The following is a 17,575-nucleotide window of genomic DNA, read 5'->3' on the forward strand; positions in this document are numbered from 1 at the left end:
CTTTGCGCATGACCCCGGAGTTTGGGTCATGCGCACTACTTCAGTTTGAAGTCAGGACACGTACACCCGGCTACATAGTGCTCATGACTGAAAGTCCGGGGTCATGCGCACTGAGTCGAAATCTCACAGAGGACGCGATGGCGGCGGATTGGTGAGTGAGATCATCCTCTGACGCTGCACATTCATTAACATGTTAGCACGCCCACAGGGACATACTAACATGCTATTAAGGGGCGACTGGCCGGGGAACTAACGCCCAGGGGACTAGTCCCTGCGCTCATTAGCATATGGTAATAGATCTTTAGAAATACTTTTTCTAATGATCTCTTTATCTATGCTAGTGTATACAGGGACGGTTAGGTAGGGATTAGCAATATACACCCAGAACTGCTCGTGATACTGCGTGCATATTGGACCTGACAGGTTCACTTTAAGGCTATGTGCCCACGTTGCATTCTGTCCCTGCAGAAATTTCTGCAGCGATTTAAACAGCACACATGTGCTTCAAATCACTGCAGAAGCACTGCATACTGAAAAGCCGATTTCATGCGCTCTGGATGCAGCCCCCACCATAGACAGAGCGGGGCTGCATCCAAAGCGCACGAAAGAAGTGACATGTTGCCTTTTAGAACGCAGTGATTTGGCAGCATGCAAATCGCTTCATTCTAAAACGCAACGTGCGCATGGATTATCCACAATCTTCATAGATTGTGCTGGGGACGCAGGATGCATGCAGTTACGCTGCAGTGGAGAACGCAGCGTAACTGCATGCAAATACGCAACGTGGGCACAGAGCCTAAAGGGGTTTTCCTACTAACAAAGATCATTATAATCAGTAGATCTTTGAATAATAATTTCCACAATTGGATGTGTTTAAAAAAAAATTGTCCCTATGCTGTGATAAATTTATATATATATATATATATATATATATATATATATATATATATATATATATATATATATATAAATATATATATATATATATATATATATATATATATATATAATGTCCCTGCTATGTACTGTGTAATGGCCGTCTCTGACCGTACAGGGACATTGTCTGATCATACCACAGATCCTAAACAGGGGGGGATGCAAAAGTTTAAAGACATTACGTCACAGGATCACTGCTGATTCATTCTGTGAGGTAGATAATTTTTCTGCCTGTTATAAAAAAAATGTTCCTTTGCTGAGATAATCTTATATATGTGTCCCTGCTATGTACTGTGTAAGGGCTGTGTCTGACCGTACAGGGACGTGGTCTGATCATACCACAATTCCTGGGCCAGGGAGGAAGTAAGTATACAATCATTATAGCATGGTATCACAAATTATTCCTTCTTTGAGGTAAACCATTTTTTTAAAAACAGGCAGGAAAATGTTTTACCTCACAGAAAGAATCAGCTGTGATCAGTGCTGTAATGTCTGTATACTCACATCTTCCTCTGCCCAGGAGATGTGGTATGATCAAACCATGTACCTGTACGGTCAGTCACGGCCATTACACAGTATGTAGCAGGGACACATATATAAGATTATCTCCGCACAGGAACATTTTTTTGGTTTTTTTTTTTATACACATACAATGGTGAAATGTATTATTCCAAGATCTATTGATAAAAATCAACTTCCAAATGACCTTTGTTCATGGGAAAAGAAAACCCCTTTAAGGCCATGTGCACACATTGTGTATTTGGTGAGGTTTTTACGTCAGTATTTGTAGCCAAATCCAGGAGTGGAACAATCAGAGGACAAGTATAATAGAAACACAGGCACCACTTCTGTATTTATCACCCACTCCTGGTTTTAGCTACAAATACTGTACTGAAGTAAAAAAAATCACCAAAAACTCAACGTGTGTACGTGGCCTGACGCTGTGTGCCCACGATGAGTTTTCAATGTTGCAAAATTTCGGCAGCTATTATGTATATTAGGTTACTTACGTTCTTTTACATGCATTCTTAACACTTTTTTTATGCTGTTTTTTGCCTTTTGTTGGCATGTCATAGTTTAAATAAAGCTGCTTTGTATTTGATACATCCTGGTATTTGGCTTTGACAAAACTGTATTGATTTACTTATAACTTTTTTGCCAACAAATTGCTGCAGGATCTGTTCTGACGAATGATTACTAGACATGTGAACTCAGCCAGTAACCGTTTGTGGCAGGTTTCAGCTGAATGGCTGGCGAGCTGTGTGTCGGACAACCACCGATCTCCTAAGGCTAATTTCACACATCAGATTTTGGCATCAGGCACAATCCGGCATGTGCATGATGCAACGGATCCGGCGCAGAATATGCAAAAACTGAAGTGCCTGATGCTTTTTTTTTTTTGATGGTTCCAATATACCTGATCCGTCAAAAAACGGATCCGGCGCATCCGTTTTTGCATCCTTTTTGTCCGTTTTTTTTGCTGGATCTGTTTTTTTCAATACATCGAAGCATGCTCAGTTTACAAAAACGGATCCGGCGGCCGCATCCGTTTTTTACCGCATTACGCCGGATCCGGTGTCTATAGGCTTCCATTGTAAAACACGCCGGATCCGGCGTGATGCGTTTGTTTTGCCGGACAAAAAAATGTTACAAGATACGTTCCCTCCGGCCGCCGCTTTAGGCAATTATGACGGATCCGGCAAAAGCCGGATGCAACACAACGCCATCAAGCACAATCCAGCGCTAATACAAATCAATGGGGATAAAATGGATCCGGCGCCGGATCCGTTTTACCCGTTTTTTTTCCGGATTGTGCCTGATGGAAAAAAACTGATGTGTGAAATTAGCCTAATGCTGACCTATCCATCAGACACAGGAGGTCCGCGGCTATTTAGTCCCACTCAACGCATTTAATTTTCCTTTTAGTAAAGCTGAAAGGAAATTTCATGTTTTCTGTCTGTTTATCCCTCTGAATAGAGTTGATTGTTGACTGGAGAAGGAAAACTTCATGTTCATTTTATTGTCCAAGAATAGTGATGGGCGGACCAGGACTTTAAAAGTCTATATCCGTGCGGCTTAAAAAGTATCCGGGTGCCTGATCCGGCAACTTGGGAAATAAAAAAAAATAAAGCAATCACACTATACTTACGGAGTCCCCAGCGCGGCTGTAACTGCTTCCGGGTTGCTCAGTCTTCTTCCAGGGCTGCTCATTAGCCTCATACATATTCACTGCTTCCCCCACCCACCGGCAGTTCTGGTGTCTGTGATTGGTTGCAGTCAGACGCGCCCCCAGCATGTGGGGCAGTGTAGTTTTTGGCTGCTTGCAATCACAGAACCTATCTGTGGGTCACTGTAGATTGGTGTAAAACTAAATAAATAAAGAAAAAAAGCACCAAATTCTGGTCCCCATAGACTTATATGGTGACCGGCGTCCAGCAAGATATCCGGGATCAATTCCGGGCTGGAACCGTTTTTTTTTTTTTTAAAGTCCGGCTAAACGCGCTGATCTCATAAATCTGAGAGTCCGCCCATTACTATTTAAAAACTCTTCTAACAAAAAGGGGAGAACACCAAAGCGCCAAGTCTCTAAGTATTACTTGTCTCAACAGGGTAATGTCTCTTCTTATCCGGAACCTGCAGCACGTGATCCCTCTCCGCAGAGCCCATTTACGCAAGAATCTAGAAATTGCCAGAAAGTGTCTCCGCGTGGAGAGGTTTGATGTCGGGGTAATATGTATAAATGATACAAAGATCCGACACCTGAACAGACTTTACAGACAGCAAGACAAAGCTACGGACGTGCTGTCATTTCCATTTCATGAGGTACAGAAACAGCAGAGCAGGTTATCTGTAAGGGAACCTGTCACCATCTCAACAGTGGGCCGTTTTTGCTCTTATTTTATGGTGGCTTCTCCCCTGAGTATTCATTTAAGAAAACAAAATCCGCCATACGGTTCCAGAGATATGGACCTTTTTATTTAGTGCTTTTTATTCTCTTTACCAAGGGGGCAGGGCTCAGTTTTATAATGCAGAAGTCTAAAGATAAGCCCCAAAAAAACCTTTCAGCCATACGCCCTTAGTAAATATGTCAAAAATTAGCACTAAATAAACAGATCTAGGCCTCTAGAACCATATGGTGGATTTAAAATAAAAAACAACAAAACATCTTAATACTCAATGGGAGCAACGGGAATAAAATAACCACTTTTGACCTGGTGAAAGGCTGACTTTAAAGCACCACTCCAGAGGTTTTTTTTGGTATTTCACCGCTGGAGTGCTTCTTTAAGGCTGGAGTGACTCGCGCGAGAATTGAGGTCGCATCACCCGTCATGGCCTGCCGCTCTCCGTACAGGAGTGTGCAGCTGCATGTATTTTTATACTGCTGCACACTCCTGCCCAAAGAGCAGCAGGCCGTGACGGGTGATGCGACTCAATTTTTGCGCGAGTCCCTTGCAATTGTGACACCGGCCTATATCTAAGTCTTATACTTACCCTCCGACGTCTTAACCTTTTTTTGTTTTCGCTGTACCATCTTGTGATGACAAATTCTGACTGGGCAGAAGTTACTTCACAAGCTCCCAAGGCAAGTCATTGTGAGCCAGAACGAGGCTCTCATAGACTTGTATTGAGTTGTGACTACTGGCGCGCTCCATGAAACACTGCCCAAGACCGACCGGAACAGTGGCGATAGAAGGTGAAGATGGCAGAGAATGAAGCCCGCTTTACACGCTACAAGATATCTTACGATGTGTCGGCGGGGTCACGTCGTAAGTGACGCACATCCGGCATCGTAAGGTATGTTGTAGCGTGTGACAGCGATGTGCAATTGCGATTGAACGAAAAACCATTCATCGCATGCACGTCGTTCATTCCTGACGAATTGAACGTCAGATTGTTCATTGTACCCGGGGTAGAGCACATCGCAGTGTGTGACACCCCGGGAACGATGAACAGATCTTACCTACGTCCTGCGGCTCCCGGCCCACAATGCGGAAGGAAGGAGGTGGGCAGGATGTTTACGTCCCGCTCAGCTCCGCCCCTCCGCTTCTATTGGCCGGCTGCCGCGTGATGTCGATGTGACACCAAACGTCCCTTCCACTCCAGGAAGTGGACGTTCGCCGCCCACATCGAGGTCGTATGGAAGGTAAGTACGTGTGACGGGGGTTAATCGTTTGTGCGGAACGTTCAACAAATTGAACGTCCTGCACATACGATGGGGGCGGTTACGATCGCATACGATATCGTATGCGAAATTGCAACGTGTAAAGCAGGTTTGAGTATAAGACCGGGGGCAGAGGATTTAGATTTAAAGCATTCCAACGCTGAAAAAAAACCCCTAAAAAATGCTGGAGTGGTGCTTTAAGTAATTGCAATGATATACAATATGTGTTCGCTACATCTGACTGTGTGTGCTCCTTGTATACTTCCAGAATTTGTGCCCCGGATTGTCACCTAATCCACCATTCCCAGATGAATACAATTTAGGAGACATTTACCTTGGAGTAGAGTTGATATATCACCAGTGTCAAGAAAAGGAGGAGGATTTTAACAATGTCTTGACTGTAAGTTATGGAGAATGCAAATCTTATGGTGTTATCGAGCTGTCAGTAACAATTCTCTGTAGCTCATAGGTTGGTTGTTGTGAGGTATGACATAGAAATAGGATCTGAGATGAGTTGGATAAGAACTTGGAGATGAGCAGATCACTGTAGGCAGTAGTCAAACAGAGGATTTACTGCCTGGACTATTATACTTCTACTTGGGTTATAAGAGGGGTTAAGAATTGTTTCTCCTATAAGAGCAGTACTGAAGATTGAAGGGAAAAGCTCTGACAAATCTGCTGGTGAAACATTTAAGGGAATCTGTCACCAGGCAGCATAATGTAGAGACAAAGACCCTGATTCCAGCGATGTGTCACTTACTGAGCTGCTTAGTGTAGTTTTGATAAATCACTGATTAATCAGCAGTAGATTATCATTACAGGACTACTTGGCGTGCTGCAGGTAGTCCAGCATATTCATGAGCTCTGTATAACTGCTAGATCTGCAGCAGAGAAAACAGTGATTTTATTAAAATGACAGTAAACAGCTCAGTAAATGACACATTGCTTTAATCGGGGTCTCTGCCCCTACATTATACTGCTCTCAGATTAGATGGCAAAAACCTGGTGACAGATTCCCTTTCATTACACTGTCCAGTGTCTGCGCCTCCACCAGTAAGTATAGTCAGCGAATCTGTCACATGTAAAGATTACATTTGAGTGCGTTGTTCCTTCTAGTGAATATTTGTATTTCTACTTCCAGAAGATTCACATATAAATAATTATGTTTCTCCCAGGTGACAGCAGTACACGGCTTATGTCACCTGCTTGGTTATACACATCATAGTCCAGAGGACTGGAAAAAGGTTAGTTGTTTCTTTTCTTATTAAAGAGAACCTATCACCAGGTTTTTCCCCTAACAGCTGTGGCCACCACCAGTGAGCCCTTATATACAGCATTCTAGAATATTGTATCTAAGATCCCAGACCACTCTGTATAACATAAAAAAGATCTTCATTATACTCACCTGAGGGGCGGTCTGGTCCGATGGGAATCTCTGGCCTCGGTCCGGCGCCTCCTCTCTTCTTTCTCTCACCAACCTCCTTCCCAGCTCCGTGTGAATGACTCGTCCTACATCATCCACACAGAGGCCTCCGCTGCCCTCCTGCACTTCTCTCTGCCCTGCTGAGGACAGCAAAGTATTGTAGTGCGCATGCTCGGGCCGTCTTTGACCATTCCCTGCACATTACAGTAGTTTGCTCTGCCCTCAGCAGTACAGAGAGAAGCGCATGTGCAGGAGTGCAATGGAGGCCTCTCTATGTGGATGATGTAGTAGGTAGGACACGTCATCCATATGGAGTAGGGAAAGAGGAAGGCGATGGAAGAGAGGAGGTGACGGACCAGGACCATCGACGCCTATTGAGCCCAGCCACCCCACAGGTGAGTATTATAAAGGTGTTTTTATGTTATACAGCGCAGCCTGGGCTCTTATATACAGCATTACAGAATACTGTATATAAGAGCTTACTGGTGGTGACCGCAGCTTATAGGGGAAAAACCTGATGACTGGTTCCCTTTAAGATTTTGCTGATATTACAAGCTTTTAGCTTGACATGAGTATATAATAATGGTTTATATTTGCATTATTAATTATTATAGGGAACCTGTTAATAGATTAATGCTGCCTCAGTAACGGGCAGCATGAATCAGATGTTGGCTGCACAAAGTCAGGTAAGTTTTACTTTGAAACGGTCGGCATTTCAGAGAAAACAAACTGAAAGGGAGACTATAGGGAGAGACCTGACTCGCCCAGTGAGCTCCTCGGATAGCTTTTCCCCGGACTTCCCCACTTTATTGATAGGTGTGTCCCATGTATGCCAGACAAGAACCGCGTAAGATAAGTCAAATCTCTCCCAATAGTCACCAGCCAGATTTCCAAACTATGTTTTTTCTGAAACGCCGGAATGTTTAGACCTGGCTGCAATCGCTCATCCAGCGTCTGCGTCATGCTGCCCATGATTCAATTAAATTAATCTAGTCACCGCTTTTATCGCAAAGGAAACCAATGCTTTGTGCCCTGTTACAAATCTCCAGTGCCTCCAGATAAAATGGGTTGTTTCAGGTTCAGTCTTCAGGAGCGCGCCTCTCCCTGCCTCCCGGCTTCCTACAAACTGGAGGCAGAGCACTAATGCTTGATTCACAGTGCAGACTAGCGGCATAGTCGTGCCCAAACTGCAAGCAGAGGCAGCTTTGCCTTCACAGCAGTCGAGGACCTAAGTTACACTGAAGCTGGTCAGATTGGGAGACAGCAGTGCAGTGTCGCGAGCGGGGCGTGCAAACTATTGAGAGAGGTTGTAAGCACTGCCACATTTAAACATCCTTTAAACTACGAAACAAGCTGTAAATAATAAGGGTAAAAACTCTCTTCACTCTCATATAAAAGTAATTTGCAATATTGCTTGTATTACAATTTTACTCATTAATAAAGAGAATATCCCTTTAAACAAGTTTTCTCATGTTCATTAAAGATTAAAAATGCTTGTACAAAGAGGCAACTTTGCAATGTACTTGTCATTAAAAATCCTGTCCTCAAAAATGGATATATTTTTAGTTGTAAAGTTGATTGCTTGTTGCCTTGGTTACCGACCACTTTAGTGGCTTTTTCCTAGGCAAGAAGCAGGCGATTAAAGGCTTTTTACTATATAGCTTGTAAATGCCACTCTGAAGTTGTCTGGGTCCGGCCAGCTTCAGTGTCCTTGCACTTCTTCCATGCTGCAGAGGCAGAACTGCCCCTACTAGCCAGAAGGGAAAGAAGACGGTTTTAGACCAGTAGTGCAACCATACTGGAGGTCTGAACTGTCATTCTACATTCCATCTGGCAAGCAGAAATCCTGGAGTCAAAGGCGCGGTGCGCATCAGAAGACAGAAGATGTGCATATGTGAAGCCCCACAAGTATCGTGTCGGTGCATTACCTTCAGGGACTCCACTGGATCAGTCTGGTCACAGGTAGGAAACCTTCTTTTAGGATTGTCGTGACGCCACTCTCAGAATTGCGGTCAATGGGGACCGCCACTGCAGATTAAGGGATGCCTGGGGCTGATGGTGGGTGCAGTCAGTTGTAATAGCCTCCTGAGAGTGAGGCAAGCCCCAGGGCCCTGTGTAAGTGTGTAGAACCACAAGGCGCAGAATAACTCAACACAAGCAGGATGTCTTTCAGGGGTTTTACTCACTGTAGATGGCAGGGTGAGTAACCCGGGCGTAGCTGGGATGAACCAGGCTGGAACCAGGTGTCCTTCAGGCTGACTGATGAGGGTGACTACCGACTCGCCTTCCTTAGCCCTTTGCGTTTTGGGGTAACCCCGACTTTTAGTCCCTATGGGGGTCACCCAGGGAAGTTGCTGACGCCTCTCTCCCCTTCTTTTGGCCCGTTTGCTTGTAGCCTGGACCAGGACACTCCGGCTGCTTGCCTCCTGTGAACTATGGGCCCTAACTGTGGCGACGTGGCTGCGGACTCTGTAGTGTGTTCTTGGGGGTGTAAAGTGCCCCCTCAAGCAGGTTTGGCAAGGAAAGGTGGATCTATCCCTGCACTGGGACCTACTACCCGTTTGGGCCTGGTAACTCCCTAGCAGTCTCCTTACTTCCCACTACGTTGCTCTCTCTTTAGCTGTATGTGGATTTCGGGTAGCACGACTAGGTGACCGTTCTCCCCCGTCGGTAGTCACTGCGCGGACGCTGTTAGACTGCAACAGCTCCAGGGTCTGCTTCTGCTCCTCCTGAGCTGCACACTAAACCGGCTCACTCGAGGGACCTGCACTGCTGCTCCTGTCAGAGCTCCTCTTCCATGCTCCTCACTCCTCCCCACTCTGCTTCAGACTGTTCTCCTCCTTCTCCCTCTTGTGCCTGCCTACGCCACCTAGCAACCAGGCTCTCCACCACACCCCTCGATTGGAGATGGAGGCTTCGCCCCCTCCACCCTTCCAGTGGAGGTGAAGGCTTTGCCCCCTCCTGGGATCCCCAGGGGTCCTCTCTAAGGTACATGTGTGAGACCTGATCACTATGCGCCTGTGTAGTCACACCTCGGTCAGCCTTCTGGATTACCTGTGTTGTACTGTCCCCAGCATGGGTGCAGTACTCAGTGGTGCCTGACCAGGTCAGGGGCGCCACACATACACATTTAAAGGGGTTGTCCACTACTAGGACAACCCCTTCTGTTTCACATTTCCCCCAGGTAAAATAATAAAGACTATACTTGTAACCCTTACTGGCGCCCTTCTAACAGTGCCGTGGTTCGCGTTCCCGTTGCTCATGTGGAGTTTTGACATCATGAGAGCCCCGCATCCAATCTGTGCCAGCTTCCTTCTCCCCACCTTCGGACCAAACGAATAATCAACAGGAAGTGAGCTCACTTCCTGTTGATTAACTCATTTGGTCCTAAGGCGTTGAGAAGGAAGCTGGCGCTGATTGGATGCGGGGCTCGCATGACATCACAACTCCATGTGATCTCCAGCACCTCGAGCCCGTACATAGCTAGAAGGGCGCCGGTATGGGAGGTAATTACAGTGCCTACAAGTAGTATTCAATCCCCTGCAGGTTTAGCAGGTTTACACATTCGGAATTAACTTGGCATTGTGACATTTGGACTGTAGATCAGCCTGGAAGTGTGAAATGCACTGCAGCAAAAAAGAATGTTATTTCTTTTTTTTTTTTTTTTTTTTTAAATTGTGAAAAGTTTATTCAGAGGGTCATTTATTATTCAACCCCTCAAACCACCAGAATCCTGTTTGGTTCCCCTAAAGTATTAAGAAGTATTTCAGGCACAAAGAACAATGAGCTTCACATGTTTGGATTAATTATCTCTTTTTCCAGCCTTTTCTGACTAATTAAGACCCTCCCCAAACTTGTGAACAGCACTCATACTTGGTCAACAAGGGAAAGACAAAGGAGCATTCCAAGGCCATCAGAGACAAGATCGTGGAGGGTCAAAAGGCTGGCAAGGGGTACAAAACCCTTTCCAAGGAGTTGGGCCTACCTGTCTCCACTGTTGGGAGCATCATCCAGAAGTGGAAGGCTTATGGAACTACTGTTAGCCTTCCACGGCCTGGACAGCCTTTGAAAGTTTCCACCCGTGCCGAGGCCAGGCTTGTCCGTAGAGTCAAGGCTAACCCAAGGACAACAAGGAAGGAGCTCCGGGAAGATCTCATGGCAGTGGGGACATTGGTTTCAGTCAATACCATAAGTAACGTACTCCACCGCAATGGTCTCCGTTCCAGACAAGCCTATAAGGTACCTTTACTTTCAAAGCGTCATGTCAAGGCTCGTCTACAGTTTGCTCATGATCACTTGGAGGACTCTGAGACAGACTGGTTCAAGGTTCTCTGGTCTGATGAGACCAAGATCGAGATCTTTGGTGCCAACCACACACGTGACGTTTGGAGACTGGATGGCACTGCATACGACCCCAAGAATACCATCCCTACAGTCAAGCATGGTGGTGGCAGCATCATGCTGTGGGGCTGTTTCTCAGCCAAGGGGCCTGGCCATCTGGTCCGCATCCATGGGAAGATGGATAGCACGGCCTACCTGGAGATTTTGGCCAAGAACCTCCGCTCCTCCATCAAGGATCTTAAGATGGGTCGTCATTTCATCTTCCAACAAGACAACGACCCAAAGCACACAGCCAAGAAAACCAAGGCCTGGTTCAAGAGGGAAAAAATCAAGGTGTTGCAGTGGCCTAGTCAGTCTCCTGACCTTAACCCAATTGAAAACTTGTGGAAGGAGCTCAAGATTAAAGTCCACATGAGACACCCAAAGAACCTAGATAACTTGGAGAAGATCTGCATGGAGGAGTGGGCCAAGATAACTCCAGAGACCTGTGCCGGCCTGATCAGGTCTTATAAAAGACGATTATTAGCTGTAATTGCAAACAAGGGTTATTCCACAAAATATTAAACCTAGGGGTTGAATAATAATTGACCCACACTTTTATGTTGAAAATTTATTAAAATTTAACTGAGCAACATAACTTGTTGGTTTGTAAGATTTATGCATCTGTTAATAAATCCTGCTCTTGTTTGAAGTTTGCAGGCTCTAACTTATTTGCATCTTATCAAACCGGCTAAATCTGCAGGGGGTTGAATACTACTTGTAGGCACTGTATATTCTTTATTATTTTACCTTCGAGAAATATGTGGAATCAAAGATGTATAACCCCTTTAAGTACAGCCACAAATGGGATGTCCTTATTTCCTACGAATGGGTGACCAAGCAATATTATATGTATTCCAGGAGACTGTGGTCCACAGAGAACCCCATTTACATGTTGATTATGTTTCTGCTCTGGATTTGAGGGCATATAATCAGCAACCTGTTATGTTTTGTATTTCTCATTTCATCCCTGGCAATCAGGCAAAATTTGTGCTGCTGCTCCCCAATACTGCTTTTATTTTTCATCTGTTGTAGAAAGGTCTTCTGGCCTCTGGGGACACCTCTAGTCTCTATGCTCCATAGAGTATACGTTTTTTTTTTATAAAGGAACACTAATATAAAAGTTAACCCAAGATTTTATATATTTAGTATTAATGAATATTAATAAATTCTAGTTATTTTCATATCGTTTGTTCACTCTCACAGATGTTTGAGAAGGAAAGTGACGTTCTAATGGAGATAAACCGAGCTACTGGATCTGCACTTAGCCCACTGACGTCAGAGCATTACGACCAAGAATAATATCACTTCCATGTCATGAGCTGTACCGAGAACAGAGAAAGCGGCGTCTGAGAAACGGGAATTATATACATACGTCATTCATCAATTATAGGACATGATGGTTAGGGATAATTGTATGATTTTGCACTTTATACTATCCCAGATGATTCCCTAATCCATCATTACCAGCTGATTGCAATATTGGAATCACTATCCTGGGGATGAGTTCCATTATTAGGAGAGCCAAGAAACAAGGGAGGATTCTGATATTGCCGTGACTGTACATTATCCAGTTTGCAAATCTAATGGTGAATTTTTTTTTACATTGGATGACAATTTTGCTTAGCCCAATTATACGTTGTCGTGAAGAATGACATCGGCAAAAATGAGTTACATGATCTCAGTAGATTTAGACAAAAAGTTCTAAAAGTCTGATCAGAAGAAAAAGAAGCCTGAGGCCAGGTCACTCGAGCGTATGAATATACATCCGATTTTCATCCAGAAAGCTTTAACTCATGTTGTCGTCAATGTGTCCGTTTTTTATGTCCATGTGCGATCCCTTTTCAGACATCTACATTAAAAAATGTACAGGATCAAATAGAGTTTCCTTAGTTCATATTGGAAATCTAATATATTAAGCTGTATGTATGAATGTGTACATGTATTGGAGTGTGTGTGTGTGTGTGTGTGTGTGTGTGTGTGTGTGTGTGTGTGTGTGTGTGTGTGTGTGTGTGTGTATGTCCGCTAAAGGAATCCGCACCGTCTCATTTACAATCATGACATTTTTCACAGCCACCTCATGTGACTTAGGGAACGTCATAGACTATGTTTTGAGGGGAAAATTTAACCTCGTGTTTACAGTTCTTTGCCAAAAGACCTGCCTCCATTGAAGTCAATGGAACTGGGAGCTACAAGTCATTAATAGGAGCTGTGATTGGTTGCTATGGGCAACAAATGACATTCTTAGTAGAAGAAGCTTATGTGTGTGGTAATATGATATCGGTGGTGATACGGATAGAGAGAAAGAGACAGACAGAGACAAACAGATAGAGAGAGGCAGACAGACACAGACAGACAAAGAGAGACAGACAGAGAGAGACAGATACACAGACAGAAAGAGATGGACAGAGAGAGAGAAAGAAAGACAGAGAGACAGACAGAGAGACAGACAGACAGAGACAGTGAGATGCAGACAAAGGCAGACAGAGAGAGACACAGGAAGAGAGGGAGACAGACAAGGAAATAGGCAGGGAGAGAGAGAGAAAGAAACAGAAAGACACTTAGTTACTAACACTGGGTACTACAGCAATGTATTCATAGAAATCAGATTAAATCAACATGTGTGTGGAATCAGGGTTTTTTCTTTAGATCCATAGACTTCTATGGGTGAGTTTCATTCGGCATTCAGATAAGCATAGTGCATGCTGCAATTACTGAGCGTCTGTGTAAAAAAATGTCATCTGAAAAGCCCTATTGAGTCAAACTGATTTTACTCAGACGGCACGCATCTGCATAATACTCTGGTCTGAACAGGCCTTTAGACTGAGTTCACACAGTACAGACGAGGGGCAGCACAAACAGTTTCCAAGAACAAATTATTTGATAAGTTTTCCTCCACCAAAACCCTATGTACATATAGTGGACTTTTCATGTAATGCATTTTAGGGCTAAGTTCACACACTGCGTTTTTTTGACGCTGCGTTTTTGTGCGTTTTTGGCTGCTAAAAACGCACAAAAACGCACCTGCGTCGAAAAAAAGCGTAAAAAAACGCATGCGTTTTTACCGCGATTTGGTGTGTTTTTGGCTGCGTTTTGCTGCGTATTTGATCTCTGCGTTTTGCTGCGTTTTTCCAATGCATTGCATGGGGGGAAAATGCAGAAAAACGCAGGAAAGAATTGACATGTCCATTTTTTTTTTCAAGCTCAAAAACGCAGCTTAAAAAAAAAGTTGTGTGGGGACAGCAAAAATGAAAACTCATAGACTTTGCTGGGGAAGCAAAGTCATGCAGTTTTGAGGCCAAAAACGCACCCAAAAAACACGCAAAAACGCCGCGAAAAACGCACTGTGCGCACATAGCCTTAGGCTGCACATTTCTAATCAGCAGTTTCACTGTTAGGTTAAGGCCGGTTTCACACATCCGGCTTTTTGCCGTTTTGCCGGATCCGGCGCTCTCCCGTACAGATAATACAGTACAATGACAGCTCAACAAGCGCCGGTCACATGCTGTCATGTGACCGGCGCATGTGACCCGGAAGTTACAGCGCTGTCATTGTACTGTATTATCTGTACGGGAGAGCGCCGGATCCGGCAAAACGGCAAAAAGCCGGATGTGTGAAACCGGCCTAAGTTGAAGGCATCTGAGCAGTATCTGCACGCAGGCTCCCCAACCTTCTTGTCACAATGATATTCCTGCTCATATCTTATGTGATACAGAGGTCTGTGACGGCAGAAAAGTAGTCTTTGTACCCTCCAGACTTGTTCTCCAAACAATATCTCACTACAGATGTATCCAAGTGTAACTTGATAAATATCGCCTCACCTTAATAACTCATTACAGAAAAAAACATAATTTAAAGGATATGTCCACCTCTAGGGACATTTTTTTTTTTTTTTACTTAACTGCATGTATGCAAAGCTAAAAATCACTTTTGTAGTTCAGTTTAATTAAAAAAAAAAATAAAAAAAATAGTTTTGCTTATACAGGACAATCATTCATCTAGATGTCCCAGAGTCAGAAGGGCTTCATCAGAGAAAATAACTGCAGGAAGTACAAGTCCAGGGACTGGACGGGAGAGATCACAGACAGAAGAGGGCCCTTGTGCAAGAAGAATATATGGGCCCTTTGCAGCCCAAGAGCTCATAAAAATGCAAAGTTGCACCTGCTTTTGAGGTATAAATGGGCCCCCTGACCTCTTGGATCCCTGTACGGCCGCACAGGATACACCAATGGTATGTCTGCCCCCGTGTGCAGTGCACCTTTCTGACGCAGGGACGCGTACACCCGACTTCAGAGGTTAAGTGATGTGAGGGAACAAAGCTGCGCATGTGCAAGATTTCTGGAGGGCTGGCAATGACACCGGCTCTTGTAAATCATGTTATCAAGTCCACAGGGGCCTGATTACACGCTAAGTGGGCTGACTAGTCAGGGAAACTAACGCCCCCGCCCCTGTGACTAGTTGAAGGGGTAATGTTCATAAGATAAACTGACTTTAGAAATATGACCAGAAGTGTCGGTGACTTCGGATCATGTGTACTGAGCCTAAACCCAGCGTCTGAGACGGTGACAACGGACACAGGTATGCGCGTCACCACTGATGATGCTGGGCATTCAACAGCATGTTAGCACGCCCCTGGGGGCTAAGAGAGCAGAATGAGCGCAGGAGCTACTGCCCTTGCGACTAGTCCCTGGCCTCATTAGCATATCATAAAGGATCTTTAGAAATACTTTTTCTAAAGATCTCTTTATCTATGCTAGTGTAAACAGGGACGGTTAGGCAGGGATTAGAAATATGGACACTGCGGGGTCATGCGCACTGAGCCGAAATCCAGTGTCGGACGCGATGGCAGCGGAGGGTTGAGTGAGATCATCCTGTGACGCTGCATATTCATTAGCATGAGAGCACCCCTACAGGGGCCCACAGGGACGTGCTAACATGCTAATGGGGCCGACTAGTCAGGGGAACTAACGCCCAGGGGACTAGTCCCCTCACTCATTAGAATATCAGAAAGGATCTTTAGAAATACTTTTTCTAAGGCTCCCTTTATCTACTGTATGCTAGTGTATACAGGGACGATTAGGCAGGGATTAGCAATATGGACCCAGAGCTGCTCATGGTCTTGGATGCATATTGCACCTGGCAGGTTTAGTGAGCAGTAAGTAGAGTTTGAGCTGCAGGTGACATAATGGGGTTTTTATTTGTGTCACAACAAAATTGAATGGGAGGGTCGTGAGAAATAATACATAAAACCAGTTTCGTTTTATTTGTCAATATAAGGACTGGAGCTTATTCTCCGCTCTTCCGCCTCCCGGCAGCGCTGACCTCACACTGAAGCGACAGCTGCAGAGACTCGGGGACAGCACTTGACGGAACACGCTATTCTGTATTTGTCACCACCCATTGGCTGATAGCTGATGGCCCCGCCTACATGTATACAGCTATCAGCGCTGTGATTGGCTCCTGCTGTCTCTGCTCATGTCAGGATAGCGTGATGTAGGATCTGGCGGCGCGGTGTTGTCTGGGAAATGTAGTCCTTTACCGTATCTCGGGCTTTGGATTGAGAAGTTTTAAGAACTACAAGTCCTAGAATCCTCTGGGTCTTAATGCGTTACCACTTTGGGTTTTAAGGGATGGAGCGGTAGACAGTAACCAGGTGCAGAACAGAGAAATGAGCGAGGGGACGTGAGTATTAGGGAACTGGCCCTGCAATCACCGGAGAAGCAGCCTGGTGACGATCCAACATAACCTTGTGTAATGTCAGGTTTAGGTTCTTCATAGCCCTGAGCTGGTTTTATTGTATTCTAGTCTGAAGGGGAATTGCTACGGTATTTATGCAGTTGTCCAGTATTTCTGACACTATTATTGCGGTTACTCTTAAAAGACTATCCCAATCTCCAAGATCTTATACCAATATGTTGTAGGTGTAATAATAATAATATTAGCAAATATCTCCAATTAGAAATGTAGTATAGTTCTCCTGCTATAGCCATGTCATATACCTCATGTGCAGGGCATTGCAGCTTAGGTATCCATGGTTATGACCACTCATATAGTGCCAGTAAGTTGCAAGTGGTCATAACCATGGATACCTAATCTGCAATGCCCTGCACATGAGGTAAGAGACATAGATAATCAGGAGAACTATACTACATTTCTAAATGCTAATATTATTATTACTACATTTACTACATATTAGGACATGATCTTGGAGATGGGAATACCCCGTTAATGGTAATAATTAAAAATAAACTTAGAAAGTAATTTTGCAATTTTTTTCCCCCAGGTGTCTGCGCAGAAGGGGGGGTCCTTACAAGAGCGATCCCGCCACAGACCTCACCCGCTGGCGCCTGTCCTGTACGGAGGGCAGACAGTGCTGGCGCTATGTGGAGGGAGACGACCGTCCACAATCCGCCCTGGAGGTGCACTCGCTGGGGCTGGACACGGTACCTAACACTTATTCACATGCAGCCTGTATTATTTTTCTAAGGAGTTTAGATAAGAAAAGATCCAGTATTGAAAACCTTCTACATAGTGATACTTTTGTATAAGAAAGTGAAACACTCCCTTTAACTGCAGGAGAGCAGCACTAGGGATTCTCCACATTTGAGGACACTTTTTAATTTTATTTTTTGTGTACTTACATTTAGGACTAAAAATCATTTTTGCAATTGGAG

At 44.6% G+C, this 17,575-nt stretch overlaps 2 protein-coding genes across 5 annotated transcripts in view; both read left to right on the forward strand.

The window, feature by feature from the left end:
* Positions 1-3,549: 3,549 nt before the first annotated feature.
* LOC142245909 (endoribonuclease YbeY-like) lies at positions 3,550-12,256 on the forward strand. 4 transcript variants are annotated; one of them, XM_075318913.1, is made up of 5 exons: positions 3,550-3,759; positions 5,367-5,528; positions 6,274-6,342; positions 9,030-9,032; positions 12,108-12,256. In XM_075318913.1, exons 1-5 carry the CDS (start codon positions 3,550-3,552, stop codon positions 12,201-12,203), a joined length of 540 nt encoding a protein of 179 aa, XP_075175028.1. In that variant the 3' UTR covers positions 12,204-12,256. The 4 variants fall into 4 exon arrangements, with proteins under 4 accessions (XP_075175028.1, XP_075175029.1, XP_075175032.1 ...); XM_075318914.1 differs by lacking the exon at positions 9,030-9,032 and having other exon boundaries at positions 5,367-5,498; XM_075318917.1 differs by lacking the exon at positions 9,030-9,032 and having other exon boundaries at positions 3,550-3,624; positions 5,367-5,498.
* A 4,273-nt stretch (positions 12,257-16,529) lies between these two features.
* LOC142245103 (lanosterol synthase-like) overlaps positions 16,530-17,575 on the forward strand; it is a 106,985-nt gene continuing 105,939 nt past the window's right edge. The window contains exons 1-2 of the mRNA XM_075317433.1: positions 16,530-16,583; positions 17,185-17,344. Coding sequence (XP_075173548.1) covers positions 16,570-16,583; positions 17,185-17,344 — 174 coding nt within the window. The 5' untranslated portion in view covers positions 16,530-16,569. The remainder of the gene's footprint in view (positions 16,584-17,184; positions 17,345-17,575) is intronic.

The sequence above is a fragment of the Anomaloglossus baeobatrachus genome, chromosome 7, assembly GCF_048569485.1.
Source record: "Anomaloglossus baeobatrachus isolate aAnoBae1 chromosome 7, aAnoBae1.hap1, whole genome shotgun sequence".
Classification (NCBI taxonomy): Eukaryota; Metazoa; Chordata; class Amphibia; order Anura; family Aromobatidae; genus Anomaloglossus; species Anomaloglossus baeobatrachus.

Excerpts from the sequence above, each read along its gene's own strand:
- LOC142245909 (XM_075318913.1), top strand. The coding sequence starts at position 3,550 with ATGTCTCTTCTTATCCGGAACCTGCAGCACGTGATCCCTCTCCGCAGA. Across the intron at positions 3,760-5,366 it reads TGTCATTTCCATTTCATGAG|AATTTGTGCCCCGGATTGTC; the intron begins GTACAGAAACAG and ends GTATACTTCCAG. Across the intron at positions 5,529-6,273 it reads GAGAATGCAAATCTTATGGT|GTGACAGCAGTACACGGCTT; the intron begins GTTATCGAGCTG and ends TGTTTCTCCCAG.